Genomic DNA, 18,612 nt, shown 5'->3' on the forward strand with positions numbered 1-18,612 from the left:
AGAAGTCGTCCAGTGAGATATTAATATATAAAGTTATTGGTGTGTTAGTGACGATCGCTTTAGACTAAAAGGTTACTAATTACCGTGTTAATTATTATATTTAATAAAACAACCAGAAAGTTTGAAAATGAAACCGACGTATATTTTATACGTTGATGTTTTTAATACGTGATACGTAAAGAGTTCGAAATGTTTGAATGTAATGAGATAATTGATTTGTTATATTTAGCTATTAACACGACACTAACAAGCGTAACCATGTGAGAATAATGTCATGAACGATTAAACAAAAACAGAAAAGTACTTACACACACGACTAAACTACAATTATGTATATCACTGTTGGAAATTTATAAAACTATTGAAAAAAAACTATTTACAGTGTACAGTTTGACGCGACATCCGATAACAAAAACTATATATAACAGACATATTGCATTAATGTTTATTGCACTCGACACACGAACGCCGAAACATTATTAAATAAATTTTAGATAATAATCTAAAAATAAAATTTATTAAAAACAATAATAATGTACAGAATATCATGTTGTATGTTATATACGGCAATAGCCATTCTTTAAATTAAAGAATGTAAATAAACAGACTGCTAATCCGAGATATATACATTAAAAAAATAAGGTCATTAGGATACCATGCATATCAGTAACGTGCTTCATGCAAAGACGCAAAACAAACAAAAATATACTGGCAATTATTTTATTGTGCTTACGAATAAGGAATACAAGCGTCTACAATCACCGTTACCGAATTATAGATTATTTTTACACCAATCTCACTCTAGGAGCCAAAAATTGATCGTTCTAAGACCAAAATATTCTTTTTACAGACAAAATTGTCCAAAAGGCACGACTCATTCATATATACAATCAATAATTAGGACTGTAACTATTTTGTCAAATAAAATACGCTTCGGGTAATCCTTTGGATGATTAGTGACACATTTTTCACACAAAAATACTTCATAATTACTTTACAAGTGTATACTAATTACAGATTATTTATCATAATTAAGAGCATTGTAAACTTAATAGTAAGGTAAAAGGAAGTTATTTACACAGATTATATCATGCAAGAGTTCATCTTACAAACGACCCAATGTACAGACAGTCTCAAAAGTGAGGTTTAAATTTTAACATTATAAATGTATTTACATAATAGCTAATTAAAACGAAACATTGGTTTTTCTTCGGTCACCAAATAGACCTAAAGTTTAATACATTTTTTGGTGAATGAATATTTATGAGGCTGAGTGTACATCATTTGGGCGTTAGAGTGGTGCTGTATATCGAGATAGAGTTAGCGCAATACATAATTCTAAAAACTACATATAGGTTTAATATAAAGGAATTATCGAGGAGTATGTACTAATTTGCTACAGCATGCACTCTGGAGTCAACAATTTACATATTTAAAGTGCATATTTGAAATACGAAAGGCGTTATATCTTGCTACTGTTTATAACTATCCACCCACAGGGGGTCGCAGGTAAACAACGTGTGGTGGTAGAGCGGTACGGGGTCGCCATCAGTCCTCCACTATGGAGAGGTCGGTGAGCAAGCTGCAAGCAACAGTAAGTGTCACGCGCCTCCACCTCCGCAAGATACTACGAGTTCAGTGTTTGCGAGAAGATTCATTCAATATATACCGTCGTGATTTTTGTTTTTTTTAATTATTAAGTGCGCTCCACATAGTAACATTGGTACGCATATTCCATGAACACTTCCAGCACACACTCGAAACGAATAGTGCGCGTGCAATCCAAAAATACCTACATAGAACCCAACCTTCACTGCACTATTAACAAGGTTAGTTACAGGAAACTGCGCGTAAGATTGTAATTTTTGAAGCAATGTATCGAGTCCCATTAAAAAATCCAAATATATTGATAAAAATATTTATTTCGAATAAAAAATGAATAGCCCGTGTACCTCGGGATAATGTAAGAATTGTAATGATACCCATAAAAGTAAAGAATTTATATACAGACATGAATCCTCAAAGCATTTTACTTTTTTGAACATTTGTGTAAAATGAGACAGCATCATAATATTATTATTAAAAAAAAGGTTTTTTTTTAATTTTCCATAAAAGCGAAACATTTTTTGGTTTTATATTAATTAAATTACAATCTTGCACGCTAAAAGATCTGTAACAATATTACTATATAACCCTTTATATAAAGTCATAGCACATAAAACCAAGCTAATCTGTATCATGCAGAGGCGATGCTACGCGATTGGAAAATATCTACCCAAGCGATTCCATTAAATGCAAATAAATAATCTACATTTTTATCGCAACTTGTGTCAAAATATAAAGCTTTTTTTTCACTACAATTTAAATAATGAAAAAAATATATAATAAATATATATTATATCGGCGATAAGTAAATATATAATTTTGTTCAAATATGTCAGTATATGTTGACACTCATGCATATCGAGAGGTCATATAAATGATCATAGTTTAAATTATTAATTCATTACAATCCAATATAAATATGATACTTGGAAGATAAATAAATGCTCAAAGTTTTGAATTGTATAACTCAAAAAAAAAAATATTTATTTTGAAAGATGCGATTCGCACTTTATGATTTCAGTAACAATGAATGCACGCAAAGCTCGTCAAATATCGTCTTTTCTTGTAAAACTTAAATCGTGACATCTTCCAAGCATCACCGGGAGGAGAGCGGGGCGCATACGTACAAGGAGGCGGGCTTGGCGAGCGCGGGCGCGGGCGGGGGCGCGCGGCGCGCGGGGCGCGGGCTGTCGGGCGCGCGGCGCGCGGGCGGCGCGGCCAGCGGCGTCAGCCCGCTGCGCACACATCCACTGACTCAACACTCACTTGTCGCTACGGTTTACTTTTTAGCTACTAGCTCGTATAGGCTGGTATAATTCGGAGTTATTTATAATAAAATGATTTTTGGAGTATAAGGTGTTTTTCCCGTAAATTTAAGGACATTAAATAAAACAGTAGCTACCGCAGACTGCCAGGCGCGCTGGGTACTCGACTGAGGGGCGCGGGTCGCGGGCTGGTGGGCTCCACCATCGACTGCGTCATGGGGTCGCCCGCGTTCTCGTCTCGTCCGTACACGCCGAGGTCACGTAGACGGACCGACCCGCGACGCCCTCTGATGTTTTAAACGAGACCAAGCGTTACGTATACGTAATTAATGCTACTACTTAGGTTGACAGTTAGACCAACACTTAGATAATTATTATTCAAATGGTTCAGAAAAATATTTATAAGGGTACACAGATAAGTAAGACATTCATTGAAAATATACATACGTGTTTCTGTGGAAGGGCGAGTTGCTATTGTCGTCTGGAGGGGATGTGGGTGCCGTGTTTGACTCGCGATGTGGTGTTATATGCGGGCGCACATCCAAGAGCGTACTGTAATAAAATTTCAAAGAAAATAACTGTTATTGCTGCCTACTCGTTGTTAGTAGTAAAATATCATTTATATTCGTTGGAATAAGAAGAACTACAAATTTAGATTAATTAACTACGCAGGACATATTATGCACTACTAGTTTTGGGATTTGCCTTTTAAAAGTCCATCAAAAACATCACCAATCCAAAATACTAATTTTATTTCCTTTATTTCGGCATTAAAACCTCAAATTTCAAGACTGATACCATCCAAAACAAACAGAGGTATAGTTTTGAGACACATAAACTAGTAGGATCAGTATATCGGTGGCTGCAAAGTAGATAGAAATGATTTGGGGCTTATGTTCAGTATCGGCACCTGTCGACGGGAGACACGGAGCGCGTGGAGGTGCCAGACGAGACGGCCGCCAGCAGCGCCGCCAGCGCCGGAGCCGTCCACGGCTGCAGGCTCTGCTCCTCCGAAGCGCGCAGCGCGCTCGCCGTCCTCTCCGACTTCTCCTCCAGCTGAGAGGACCGACATCGTGGAATATAGTGTGACCGTATAATTACATCAGTCAAAGAAGGAATGATATAAACGGCCGAACGCGCAGCGAGGTCCCGCCCCTGGTACCTCGAGCAGCTGCGCGCGCGTGTCGGCGAGCGAGCGGCGCGCGTGCGCGGCCAGGTGCGCGTGTCGCAGCGCGTCGTGCGCCAGCCGCTCCAGCGCGTATCGCGCCGCCTCCCCCTCCACCAGCTCCAGCACGCGTGGGAGTTCGTTCTCCTCGTTCTCCTCCTGCGAGGGAAAGCATTTGCGAATTTTAAATTTATACGTTTCGAATGTCGAGCCTACGAGTAGTGATCTCGAGCGCTCGTCGCCTCACCTCGATCTGCATGATCTGCGACTGCGTGTCGGCGATGGCGTCCCGCAGGTAGGCGAGCAGGGCGCGCGCGTCGGGGTCGTTGGCGGCGGCCGAGGCGCGGTCGCGCTGCCGCAGCTGGTGCTCCAGCGCCGCCTCCAGCTCGCCCAGCGTGCAGCGCGCCGCACACGCGCGCGACAGCCAGCACTCCAGCCGGGACCACAGCTCCCGGCCCGATATCCGAGACCGGCCCCGGGAACGATCTACTCGATTATATTAAAATTTCAAATTAGATTTTCTTTAATTTATTATATCACTTAGGCTAATTATCATTACTCAAACTAATTAATATGTAATGATATAAGAGTTTTTTGAGCACCAAAAAAAGAACGTTATTTTAAGTCAAAATAAACAGAGATTTTATTATTACCGTGTAATCGTCCAGCAGCCCGACTACTGAGTTTATCTCGGTGACCTCTCCTTAATAATGAGACTTCTTCCTGTTTCCGTTTCAACACCTGTTACGAATAAGAAAATAATGATATTTAACTTAAAAAAAGACATGAATTATTCAAGAATATTTTAACCTCACGATATCGTTACAACTCACTTGTTCTTTCAGTCTTGTTTCCGCTTCTAAGCTTCTGATCAAATTAGCATTTTTACGAGATTCTTTCCGTAGTTGTGCGACCTGAATTTAAAGAAAAAGTTTGTATGAATTGAGTGTTTATAAAAGCCCGTAGCCGTGGCTTCCAGCAGATAAGAATATTGCAATCAAATTTCAATGTGTTAGTATTTTGAAATTTAGATATCCAAGGCATTAATATTATCAGCACTCAGTCGTATGATGGCGAGAAACAAGCCCGCCAGCAAGAAACTGGCCATGAAAGAGATAAGGTTCAGGGCGATATGATGACACTTTATAGTTAGTACTTTCGTACCTCTTTGGCCCGCGCGGCTTCTGCTTGCGCGTGTCGTTTAGATTCAGCACGCATGCGCTGCACTAATTTAACCTGAAACAGTTTAAACCATTTTGTTATTGCCTGCACTTCAATAGTAGAACAAAAAGTGCGTGGAGTCGCTCGCGTCCGACCTTATCGCGCTTGAGGTTGGTGAGCTCGTTGCGCAGCGCGTGTATCTGGTGCGCGGTGTGCTGCTGCGAGCGCTGCAGGCGCGCGTGCTCGCGCTGCGCCGCCTGCAGCCGCCGCAGCTCGCGCGACATGCTGCTCACGCGCCGCTCGTACTCCTCCTTCACGCGCTTCAGCTTGTCCGTCGGCGGCGACGACTGCGACGCTGCACGGACGAGACAGATTTAGAGTAGATAATTTTAATTTAAAAATTATATACGTATGTAATTCGCTACGAAAAATTATAATCCTATCCCGTAGCATGGAGTGGAGAAGGAGGCGTGTACTCACCGAGCGAGGCCAGCACCTTGTCGCGCTCGTCGCCCGTGGCGCGTATCTGCGCGTGCAGCTGGTCGAGGCGCTGCTCGTAGTGCGTGCGCAGCGCTGCGAGTCTCCGCTGCGACGCTTCAAGCTGTTCCACGAGCCTCGCTTTCGTGTCGATGTCTTCGCTTAACGCCGCCAGCTGCTCCGACAGTATACGTTGACCTGCAGATTGATAACTATGAGTTGTAATTGAGCTTAATAGTACTTCCATTTAATAGTAACTATTTTGTTAACGCGTACCGTTAGCCTCATCGTCATCTGAGTCACTAGCTTCCTGGTCCTGATCACCATCATTGTCCGAGGGGTCCGAGTCTCCAGCGCTCTCTCCCTCCGCTCGCTCTCGTTCTCCTATTGGTTGTGCTCCTGAACTGTCCGTCAATTTTCGTTGGAATTCCAGCTCACCCATACTCCTCGCTAACAATTCTTTCTCCTACAAGACATATAATAGTAATTAACTATATTTTTATAAATCCTTAGTATATATGCTACGATATCGAACGTGTGCATCTTAACCGATTATTGTAGGTTTTTTCACGTACTTTGTAATCATAATTTGTGTTTATAATTATCTAGTTCTCGGCGTTGAGGAAACCTGCATGTGTCTAATTTCCATGAAAACCCGCATTGGAACGCCGTGGTGGAATTAAGTTTAAAACCTTTTCCTCAAAGGGGGAGGATACCTTAGGAACATTTACAGGCTGAACTTTACTTTACATCAACTTTTATGCCGTTCCATAGATCGTCATTACAATTGTTATATATACCTACGTTACGGTATGTATTAAATACCTATATATAACGTATATATTGTTTAGGTTTACAAATTAAATAATAAACAAAGCGAGACATTTGTCATATAAAATACCTTATGATTTTAAATATACTAGGAAAGTATAGTCAAGTTTCTGAAACTTTGTTAAAGTAAAATTAACTAATTTGCATTTGATAAGCGTTTCAGAAACTGGTGAGTACTATGACCATTGTGCTTATCGTCCATCTTAGCACAAAATATTATTTCTTTGTGCAAAATATGAAATTATTGATAAAATGAATTACTAAAGGTAGCCTTAAATTGTCAAGGGTTTGTAATTCGATAAAACTTAAATTTACATATTATACTAAATGCATGTTTTTTTTTAATTTTTTTAGGCAAAGATCCTTTAATAACTTTTTAATAAATAATCGAGACAATAGGCTAGTTGTATTTTTTATGATCCGTTTCATTATCTTTGATTTCGTTCAATTATAGTTAGTATGCACTGTTGCTTAGTCATTGCATTATTAAAACATTACATATTCAGATTGCGTTCCGTTTTCCAAAATTTTGGGTCATTGTAATTATAGTTTCAATTGAATACAGTTAAACTAACTGTATACGGACAGTAATTTTAAAACGTTTGTCAATGAAATTTTTTTCATTTTTGTGTGTTTATGTTGTGTTTTTTTTTTTGGAACGAATTTCTTTTGCGCGGCTTTTATGTTAATTGGCAGAAATCGTCACGAAAAGAAAAAGCGTCATGCCCCTTGTGATCTTGCCCTCTCTATCTCTTTTTATCTATCTCTTTCTTTTATATGCCGATTTATTTTATACATATATTTTTGTCATTGTTTTAAATCACACGGGATTTAAATAACAATTTAATTTCATTATATTTATTATTTAATAAATAAAATATAAGTACATTATGATTTTAATATTTTTGTATTCAAAATATTAGCCTGATATTTACCTTGTAAAGCTCTCGTTTGGCGTCATCCAGTATAGTAGAAGCATCGAACAACGATGAATCGTGTCTTGTTCGTGTTTCGCGCTTTCTGCTGGCCTCGTATAAGGCATTCGATTCCATTAGTTGAGCTCGCAAGTCCTCGATTTCAGTGACATAGCCCTGGAAATAATGGCTAATAATTATCTATACTTAAGAGTATGTGAATCAATTTTAATTTAGGTCTCTTTAATTAGTCCAATTAAGCAATTATGTTAGTTGATATAATAAGGTCGCATGTCGTAGTCGATATATACGATATTCTGGCTGAAATCTTACTATTGGAGAGTAAACATATTTTGAGTATTATTTTGTTACAAAAACTTGAAAAAATGCGTTTTGCTGATTTGTTGCTTGATTTAAATGACTTCGATTAATAAAACTAAATAAAATAATTGTGGCAAGTAAAATTTCTTATTCATTTATTAGCAATATTTAATGTATTGTAGGACTTTCTCTGTGAACTGTTTTTTTTTTCATATATTAAGAGTAATATTGAGTGTATGAAGTTTTGGAAAATGTTATAATTTGCCTTAACTCCGTTAAAATCTTAAGGGTTTAGATGAAAAGGTCGTTAATATAAATATAAAAATAATATACCTGTACTAAAGCTGTTAAAGAACAATCCGTCGAGTCAGGACTGCCGTCTTTAGGAGCCCATGTACCTAACGCTTTTTCAGCCACCAGCTCACTGTTCCTCGCTGATAGTTGTTCTATTGTACCTTGCATAGCCTTCACTCTGCGCCTGAGGGACTCTACTTCAGCATTCAGTATGGCGTTTTCTTGAACCACATCACTCCATCCTTCTTGACCATTCTCAGATACAACTCTTTTGCCCTAGAAAACAATTACCAATTTAGGAAACAATAACCAAGTTAAAATGTATTATAACTCTAACAAACATTTCTCATACTTGTTTATATTCGGCCAATTCGAGCTGCAATCGTGCAACCTCATGTCGAAGTTGGCTAATAGTTCGCGACGTCAGATCTTGATTCACAACACAGCGGTTCTTTATATTGCGCGCACGATTGGCGTACTTTAATGTATTTAATGTTTCCATAAAGTCTCTATCACTCGGAGACACGCACGCTATCATCACGGTATTGCTGTTACCTAAAAAACAAAATACACATTTATTGTTACGAAACATTATTCTGAAAAAATATAGTATATATATTACTCATAATAACTTCAAAATTTACCTCCAAGTGAATCCTGTAAAAGCCTCGTCAACTTTGAATCTCGATAAGGCACGTGTAAAACTCTTCGCGACTTATCACCTAACGCTGATATCACATTTCCCAGTGCGAGCAAACCACAATTTATTGATATTCCTTCCCGAGCTCTTTCGCCAGTAGCGCCTAAAATATGCACAAACGTTATTATTTAGACCGTTTAATTTTGTTGCCTGTGCGCAATTTTGTTATGGGAGTGAAAGCACCTACCAGTCCGCTTAAGACGTTCAGAGCCAGCCAAATCAACGAAGTGGAACTTGGCAGTTAGTGTCTCATATTGTTCAGGAGTTTCGCCATCTGTTTCTCGATCTACACCCTCTTGGTCAGCAGCGAGCCGTCTCTGTCTGAGTAAAAGTGTGAATACTGCGTGTGATCTCGACGACGACGAGTTCATGTTAGTGGCTGCTGTAGTACGAGCAAGAGCACCGGCTCTTAGAGCACCAAGTGCTTCCTTAACACCTCTCACTGCGCGCATAGAGGCTCCCACTATCCGTACACCGCCACAACCATCCTCGGTTATCCTAAGACTACCCTAAAAAATACACGATTTGTTCAATTATACTTTACAATATATATGTTAAAACAAAACTGGGTTATTTGGTGCTACCTAAACACATAATTTTGTGAAAATTCTTTTGTTTGCGAGTTTTGCGTGTTTTGATGCCTGTTAAACCTTGGCCTTCAATTCTTAGTATTTTTCGTGACGTTGCGTGAATATTATTACAATCATTCATATATAAAATAAGTTAAAACCTTTAAAAATACTGCCCGTGTGTTAGTTCAATAGGCAAAAAAAATAATTTATATGCAAATTTAACATGTTATTGGATAATAACGTAAGTCTTTAAAAAAACACGTCCACATTTTAAATAGGTATAGGAGTCACTCACCTTTGCGAAGGGATCCTTGGCCGGGTCGAGTAAGTCTACTATATCTTCGTTGTACAATTCTATGAACTGAGCTTGAACTGAGAATTCAGGTGGGAGCTGTCCTTGAGAGCGCGCAATCTCTGCTCTTTCGTCAGCACCAGCGAAGAGGTCCCGGATGGCTCGGGGTATAATGCCCCTCTTTTCTTCATCCACAACCTCGCCTTCCCACCCACTCCCCATCGTGTAGGTCTTTCCAGACCCAGTCTGAAATAAAAATAATAAAATTAATTAAGATTTTCCATAAATATCAATTTAAGGATATGTGTAAAAAAATATATCAGTGTCTAAAACTATTGGAATAATTGTTACTTCGTTGAATGTTATCGAGCAATTATTGTTTATTGGTTAATAATGTTTCGAAAGCGTTTCGCTAATACTCGTAGTATGCATTCTCCATAACCTGTCGGTAATTTTATATATATATGTATATCTTACTATGAAATTATATACCGTCTATTATTTTTGATGATGATTGGTTCATATAGAGACGTATCTAATTTAAAAATAGAATAAGTATATTATATAGATTACAGTAAGCTCGTAGATCCGCGAGCTAAGGCTCTATTAAGCTATTAGAAGCATAACCTCGATGCGAGCGGTCCCGCAAGTCGCACGCGCAATTTTAACGGCACTTCGCCTGCCGCCTGGCGTCTCCCCGTCTGTGATGTCGCGGGCGTGACCACAATACGCGAGTACGTTGTATAGACACGCCATCAATTAGGATTCGTACGCATTATTGCGTTTGCATACAAAACGTGTTGACAATGACATGCAGACTATTAACACATTTCGGGAAATATATTTGACGTAATATAATGAATTGCTTGATTGTTCAAATGGCATTATAAGCCCTTTATTTTTTCATTCTGTATGATAATAAATATGTCGATAACTATTAACAGTAAATAAAACAGTCTTTGCTTCAGATAAAATATCTTCTAATAAAATATGTAAAAGATGTTTTTTTTTTATTTCCTTCGTTATCTATAATCTCAAAGATCCAGACAACTTCCTCGCTTTGGAAGATAAAATCATGATTTAACCATGAGAAAAAGTGACCAGTGTTTTGTGGAATCAGTCATTATCAAATAGTTTGTCTGCACAATAACATTTCTCTAATAGAGAATGGAAAGGTATTTCTTTCATGATGGATCTACGTCCGATCTGATAAAATAAAACAATCGTGAAAGTAAGACATTTAAAAAGATAAATATTCCTCAGAATTTAAAAAGCAATCTCGAAAAGAATGCTTTTGTTCTCACAATTTATTTAGGTAATACTAGTAAGCGAGAGTAAGACTCATTGCAGATAGTCTAGGAAAAGTTAAAATACCGATTACCGAGTTGCTTTGTAGAAAATTAATATATATATATAACTATTTTTTTTCAAATATGAAGACTGTCTGTCAAATTGCTCACTAAGACAGAAATATTAACCGTACAATATGTCGTCATTGAGAATTGGGAACTAAGATGTTAAGTAAGTCCTTGGTGCCTGTATTTATTCTAATTCAACCTTCGATATATACAGTCTTTGCTAGTCGAAGAGGCACCAGAAGAAGAATTTAACCTTCAACCCGGAAAAAAAGGAACATGTGATGAATGATCATCTACCGAACAAGCCTGACGCCAAGTCTACCATGTAATTATAGTTATTTTTAGGCAATTTAGATGTTTGCCATTGTTTCTAATTCATCTTTATATGGGGTTTCATACAAAATTGTTTACGATAATATGGTCCGGTATAGAAGGACATCGGATTATTATACGTGAGTTATAAAAACTGCGTGTGCGCAGCGTGATCATGCGCACAAGGCTTTACGTATGTTAACGCGTATTACACTCAATATGAATAAAACGAAGATTAAACTTGTTCAGAGAATACCACGTGGTCGGTACGCTACTTTAATAATTTGTAATTTTATTTATCGAACGTATTTATTAAACATACATAAGCTATTAATCATTTTCGTAAGCCGACCTTACGATTCACTCGTGTCATTCAAAAATTATAATCAATAATTTAGCTCGAACAAAATATTATTTTACGTGTTTTGTCATTTATTATTAATGATATATTTATTTTAATAACAAAATTATTGTATTGTCTTCGTTGGTTTTAAGGCGTTATTTTTTAGCATTAGCAGCCCGTAAAAGTCCCACTGCTGGGATAAAGGCCTCCTCTCCTTTGAGGAGAAGGTTTGGAGCATATTCCACCACGCTGCTCCAAGGCGGGTTGGCGGAATACACATGTGGCAGAATTTCGTTGAAATTAGACACATGCAGGTTTCTTCACGATGTTTTCCTTCACCGCCGAGCACGAGATGAATTATAAACACAAATTAAGCACATGAAATTTCAGTGGTGCCTGCCTGGGTTTGAACCCGAAATCATCGGTTAAGATGCACCCGTTCTAACCACTGGCTCATCTCGACTCATTTAAGCCGTTATATATACATAAATATAAAGCCGCAGAAGTCCGAGATATAAATCCTGTGGGTCGTGCAAAAATAAGTTACTAGGTTTTTTAGATACAATCCAGTGTTATGTTGTTGGTACAGTACGACACAAATTAGATGTAGCATCGGCAAAGTTCATCAATCTTTATTATAGTTTAAATTTCCTTAAATATTATTAACTTTACAAACATTTCAGTTAGTTTATTAGTTCATATATTTATTAGGTCCATGTGATGGTAGAGTTATTTGGGAGTAATTTAAGGAGACTACATTTATTGAAATATGTATGTGTGTATAATGAGGTTTTGGGTTGGTGTTCGGGACATTTATAGGCTGATATAAAATTTGTAGCCAATAATAAGCGATACTTTAAACCAAATGCGTCGAATAAAATGATTTTTCCAATGTTTTCGTAGGAGTGTCGAAGGTCATTAAAAATGCAAATATATTGTTTGGCCACTTCGGTCATTGTTATCATACCTTATCACTTTATCTGAAGCGTAAGGATTATCATGACAACGGCGATAACATACAATAACACTATAGTGTAAAGTAACGTAATAATTGATGCAATAATATACCACATAGAGCATGACATAACGTTCAATGTTGCTTGAGCTATGTTTTGTTGTAAAAATATAGTCTTTACGTACTCAGGCGCCTCTGTATGAACATGGCAGGTACAATATTATCATTTTATCGTTTTAGACAGAATCTATTAGTCTATTATGACTCAGAACTAAGGTAACAGTCGGATTTACGTGTGACAACAACATTGTTATGAAATATGGAATATCTTTGTTCTCTTAGGGGCTATATTTTTACACAAGTATCTTATACATTTAATTGGATGCTGCTATCTGTTTGAGATTAATAAAGTTGGACACCGTTTTGCCTTACAAATTATCTAATGTAAATATTATTTTTCTAATGGAAAAGTTTTATATAACATCCATTGCATAGGTGGCGCAGCATCGCATCAACTACTACACCGTTCAACCGATTGATATGACAATTAGTAAGTATGTACAGACTATGTATGTCTGCCGGATTTGGATAATATATTATAAAGCTTGAGTTTGTATGGTTAAGTTGCTTAATCTGGAGGTCCACAGGCTCTATTCGTAAAAGTATTTTTGCTATTAGATAGTCCGTTTATTGAGGAGATAAAATAATTACACAAGACGACTCTAAAAAGCAGGACCGTAACCAACAGCGTAAATATTCTATCAATACTAATATGAATGTGAAAAATGTTTAATTCTGTCTGTCTGTTTGTTACGAACGTAAATAAATTTGGTATGAAGCAAGAAGACTCCCATGAAAAGATATAAGCGTTTTTTATAACGTCAAATTATAGTTAAAATATTTAAAAAAGTAGTTTTATATTAATAATAAAATTATATTAATAAACTATTAAACTATTATTGTTTTCTTTCCTTTTTTAATCGACTATTTCTGTTCAAATTCAAGAAGGATAAAACGAGACGAGCACATACTTTTGTTAATACTTCACAAGTATCAAAATTACTTTATGGTCTAACTTAACCTTTACCATTTGATTTTGTTTATCTTGTTCAATTGTTTTAATACATAAAACAGCTTTGAAGTTAAATTAAAAGCATAAAATCGATTCCATTAAAGTGTCAATAATGACATAAAAACACGTCGAAATCAAATTAACAGCTACATCCGTTGCGACGGACATAAAAGGAAATATTTAATTGGCCCCGTGCCAATAAGAGGACACACACGAACATAAAGCCTCCCACAGACGTGACTTCATATTTACCGATAGCTAATTAGTACGACCACAACAAAACGGTAAGACAATCGCGTCGCAAGGACACTGTAAAGCTAAGCTACATACTAAAATTTTACATCGAATTACGATCAATGTGTCGGTATGGGGTAAGCTTTACTGTTTTACTTCCGCATGGAAAATTATAAATCTCACGAAATAAATGTATGTGTTTATCTTATGGTGTTAAATTTACTTTGACTAAGCGTTTATTTGGTAAGAGATAATCAGCGTTTAAACATGAAATATGACTACATTATTTTTCATTTTACTGTCAAATTTATAAGTTACCTTGGTTACTAGTAGTTAGTTGATAAGCGTTTTTAAAACGCTCAATTGTATTTTTCCGAATTTTTAATGTGATTACAATTATTTGATATTCGCAGTAAAGAGTTTCTAAACAATTCAAATCAAGGCGTTCTGGTATTTTTACTAATTAGTAAAAAAGGTTTACTTAGTTTAATTAAATACTAAAATATAAGATCTAATCAAGCATAATTGACTTTACGTTTAATTAAAAGCAAAATGACGTTTTAAAAGTTCTTACTTAAATGAGGAATTTTCGACTTGAAATACTTAATTTTGTTGGGTTTAAAATAAATTGATTGGGTTCGTTACGGGGTATAAAGTAATTGACTCCTGTTTTATTAGGACTTTCAGGGCAGTCAACAAGACACAATAGCTAAGAAATTGTTGTGACGTTTATTACTGTCATAATAAGTGTTAAGAGGAAAGACGAAGAGATTGTCCCAATGTGCTGCTAAACTATGGTTGGAAAGACACGACAATTCCAGTGGCGTAGCTAGAGGGGCAAGGTGCATAGGAAAAAAAACTTATAAGCAGGCTCGAGTTTGTCTAGCTCCAGGAGCTGGCGAGTTGGCTGACCCGCTCTTTTCAAAGCTTAGGTTAGAGGTACCCCTGAAATACTGGATAAAACACGAGCCAGCCACGAAACATGAGGTTTAGAATTCATTATTTTACGTCTTTATAGAATTATTTTCTTCGAGCAAACAAACTAAATCGTGAAATGTGTTTTTCTTGCCCAGATTTAAACCCGGTACAATCGGTTTTTTATAGGACAGACTTGTACAAAGTGAAAATAGTGTTTTAATTAAAAACAATTAAGTTTAACAAATTTATTTATTTAAAAAAAAAAAAAAACAAAAGTTCTGGATATTCGTTTTAATATTTTTATTTTTAAATCTGAAAAAAAGAAACTAATTTATAATATTTTTTTATTTATTATTTTAAGAAGGTAGACGAACAAATGATTCCCAAATTAGAGCAAATGGTGTGAGAATAAGGGTAAGTTATTGCTCTCGCTCATAGACACCCATGAAATATGCGGTATTCTCATAGTGGTATTTACACCGTCAAAGCGACGACAACCATATGACGTATATTTGTGTCTGTAATTACACTGACTAACCCACCCTTTTTGTTCCCGGAAAAGCTCAATACAAAGTATTCGTGTGTTGCGGTAAAACTAATGACGAGACGGTAGTTTTAGAAAAGATATTTTTTATGCCCCTGTATAAATCTGTAATGTTTACGTATTTATTTATAAATAATAATTAGGGGATAGATAAACAATGCTGTCACTTTCTTTCGTATGTTAATCAATATCGACAGAAAGAGAGAACTCAGTGTTTAACTAAGCACACGTTGAACAACCTTATAAGTAAGCCCGTAATAGTATTGTAACTGTTGATTAAACTATATATAGCTCCCCTCTATATATTTCTCTATAAGTGGACATTACCAACTACAACAATGGTTCGACCCAGACCCCTCTCTATTACGCTATTGTCGGTGCAATTCCATGTACAAATAAAAGTTGGAACGATTCAATTAACAATAACCATGTAAATATAGGGGCGTTTTAAACTCGACAAAGATCCTGCGCAAATAACAAAAATCTATACTAATATCATAAATACGATAGTAATTCCGTCTGTCTGTCTGTTGCTCTTTCACGGCCAAACCCATTGAACTGAATTCGATGAAGTATGAAATATGAAGAATTTAGTATGAAGGAATAATTTTAAGGAAGGATATATCCTACTTTTTTACTCCAAACACCTGACGATCAACGCCTAAAATTCGATCGAAACCGGGGGCGACTACTAATATAGTACATTTGCTATTGGTAAATTACCATTCTGTTAGTTGTATAATTTAGTCTCAACAGGCAAACACTCTTTGCCTTGGTTTTACAGCTTATTTGCTAGATTTTTATTATTCTTTTTCGATTTTATTACTTTTAAATATTACCTAATAATTTTCCAATAACGTTACTATTTCTCTAATATAAATAACCATTACAAACAAATTGTTTATATTAAATAATATAAAAATATACGATATTGTAGAAATACAATATAACTGCGTAATCGAATTTGAATGCAACGTTAATACGTAACATTTTTTAACACGTTTGCGAGTGCATCGATTCTGACGAAACACTTTCGCACTTTTTATTGTTTGTTTTGTTTAAAACGTTACGATTAGGTACTCATATTAATACATACGTCATTAGGTTCGCAAGTAACGCAACCCTCTTATAAATACGCTGCGATGCTAATAAACAAATATTACAAACTCAAATATTACCTCGCTACCGGCCTTGGGGCTCGGGTGTGCAGTATTGACATAGACTATTGGTACAAGTCATTATACTTGCTTCGTTTAATTATACTACAATTTGGTGTATGATTAAATGCTCAAAGAGAAGACTCATTTTTTTAAATTATTTTTAAAATAATTAGTAGCAAAGGCCCAAATTAATTAAGGAATTACTAATATTCTTATTTAGCTTTATTTATATATATTGAAAATAAAGAAAAATATTTCGAATGTTTTTTCAAAATATTTTATTGGGTAATTTTTTTTATATCGGTATTGTTTGTGGTTTGACAGCCTTGCCGTAAATGACTTATTATCATAGATACTAAAGCTATCGCGAATTTTATTTTATACTGATAATATTGCACCACCATTGCACTTTCGAGATGCAATACAAATTTAAATAAATCGATTACTATTTCGATACAGATATATACTATATACACAATGTACAACGTGACAATCGATCTTAATAATAAATACTATATATATTTATTCGGTAAAACCAACAGAGTTTGATTAATCGAATTCAATCTGAATAAATCGAAAATAATACAGAGAAACAACTCTTATGATACTTTCTGCCACAGACTGTAATGTTTAAGTCAGATCAAAATGTTTGAATGATTGAAGTTTATATAAATAATATACATACCTGTAATTGATAATATAATACCTGTTTATCTAAGATATTATATATTATTCTTTGATTACTTTCATTGAGTTACGGAAGTCGTATGCTTATTGACATATGTAGAGAGAAAGTTGGGGACGTTGACATAAAGTTTATTAACACGATTTAAGAAAATAAATCATTTTTCATTTCATTCATTCAATCATTCATTCATTTAATTTGTTGTGATTTTGTTACGTCTGAAATCTAAACCAACGCTTTCGAATGAATACTATCTATCACAACAGAGTTATTTCGTTAAATAGTTGAGACCAGATGCTCGTGCTTGCGAAAACTAACTCGACTACTTGATCACTTCTCTATCTGTCATTTCACGATCATGTTCTGTCTGTTTAGTTCCGAGTCATTTCTTAGAGAATATTCTCAATCTATACTATGTAACTGTCTTTTACATCTTCACGCTTAAACAGCTGAACCGATTTAGATGCCATTACGTTGAGCTGGTTTACGTGGGGAAATATTAAGTCCATAGGTTAGTTTTTATGATAGAAATCATCTCTTAAGGGTGTGAAAAGGGGTGTAGAATTTTGTACGGGGAATCAAAAGATACAAAGTGGAGATTAAGATTTGTGTGCTAAAAAGTTTTATAAATTACCCGCAAGTAAAGCCGCGGGTTCGGATAGTTACTTAATATAATGTTATAGTACTGTTTATGAGCGAAAGTTTTATTTTAATATATACACTATCTTTAAAGAATGTCTCTTCTATCTTGTAAAGATAAACCAGTTTATATATTAATATACAAAATCTACTTCATCAAATAATTATTGAATATAAGCAATTATTAGTTAAAAATATAATATTGCAAATTCGTCTTAAGTTTTCGGAATACGCTTGAAACATTTCGGGTGTATTTATTCAAACAAATCCAGTTTAAACTGGTTACACTTTTTGTCAAGATTGCTATCTGATCACAATAATAGTTGTATTAAGGAAATTGTCTTTGTTTTTACACTACTTTTTCAATCTACATAGGAAATTGTTTATAAACGGAGACTAATTAATCAATGTCACAGTCAGTCGACCTCACAATGCGCTAATGAGTCAACTGGATAGCAATCAAGCATGGAGCATGGATCGTTTAGTATGTAGGAAACGGCATGGTATGCGCGGACCACGATACACATCAAGGAACCCGCGCCGCCTGCCCTTCTACGGACTATGGCGCATAGTGCCATAGAAGTCCTCTAAAGAGTATGGCATTATTATATCCATACAACCTAAATTAGGCCTTATATCTTTGGTATAATGATAGTTTTTATGTGTCAGCTTAGACACGTTAATTAGATTATGACACAATAGGATTGCATAAATGTTTTATTCAACAAGTCATTAGTTATTGTTTTTATTTATATTATTAATATACCAAACAATGCACCGTAATAAGAACATAAC

The 18,612-nt window shown here is 35.7% G+C and overlaps 1 protein-coding gene across 1 annotated transcript in view; it reads right to left on the minus strand.

Annotated features, from left to right (window-relative positions):
- LOC125067079 (kinesin-like protein KIF21A) overlaps window positions 1-18,612 on the minus strand; it is a 55,368-nt gene that overhangs the window by 4,832 nt on the left and 31,924 nt on the right. Inside the window, exons 4-21 of the mRNA XM_047675487.1 lie at window positions 9,601-9,843; window positions 8,921-9,242; window positions 8,678-8,836; window positions 8,386-8,588; window positions 8,073-8,309; window positions 7,440-7,595; window positions 5,950-6,139; window positions 5,677-5,871; window positions 5,352-5,551; window positions 5,200-5,271; window positions 4,869-4,949; window positions 4,689-4,776; window positions 4,283-4,521; window positions 4,033-4,194; window positions 3,781-3,926; window positions 3,318-3,422; window positions 3,008-3,157; window positions 2,733-2,840 (exon numbers count right to left, since the gene is read on the minus strand). Of these exons, the coding sequence (XP_047531443.1) occupies window positions 2,733-2,840; window positions 3,008-3,157; window positions 3,318-3,422; window positions 3,781-3,926; window positions 4,033-4,194; window positions 4,283-4,521; window positions 4,689-4,776; window positions 4,869-4,949; window positions 5,200-5,271; window positions 5,352-5,551; window positions 5,677-5,871; window positions 5,950-6,139; window positions 7,440-7,595; window positions 8,073-8,309; window positions 8,386-8,588; window positions 8,678-8,836; window positions 8,921-9,242; window positions 9,601-9,843 (3,056 nt within the window). The remainder of the gene's footprint in view (window positions 1-2,732; window positions 2,841-3,007; window positions 3,158-3,317; window positions 3,423-3,780; window positions 3,927-4,032; window positions 4,195-4,282; window positions 4,522-4,688; window positions 4,777-4,868; window positions 4,950-5,199; window positions 5,272-5,351; window positions 5,552-5,676; window positions 5,872-5,949; window positions 6,140-7,439; window positions 7,596-8,072; window positions 8,310-8,385; window positions 8,589-8,677; window positions 8,837-8,920; window positions 9,243-9,600; window positions 9,844-18,612) is intronic.

This window comes from Vanessa atalanta, chromosome 1, assembly GCF_905147765.1.
Source record: "Vanessa atalanta chromosome 1, ilVanAtal1.2, whole genome shotgun sequence".
In the NCBI taxonomy this organism is placed as follows: Eukaryota; Metazoa; Arthropoda; class Insecta; order Lepidoptera; family Nymphalidae; genus Vanessa; species Vanessa atalanta.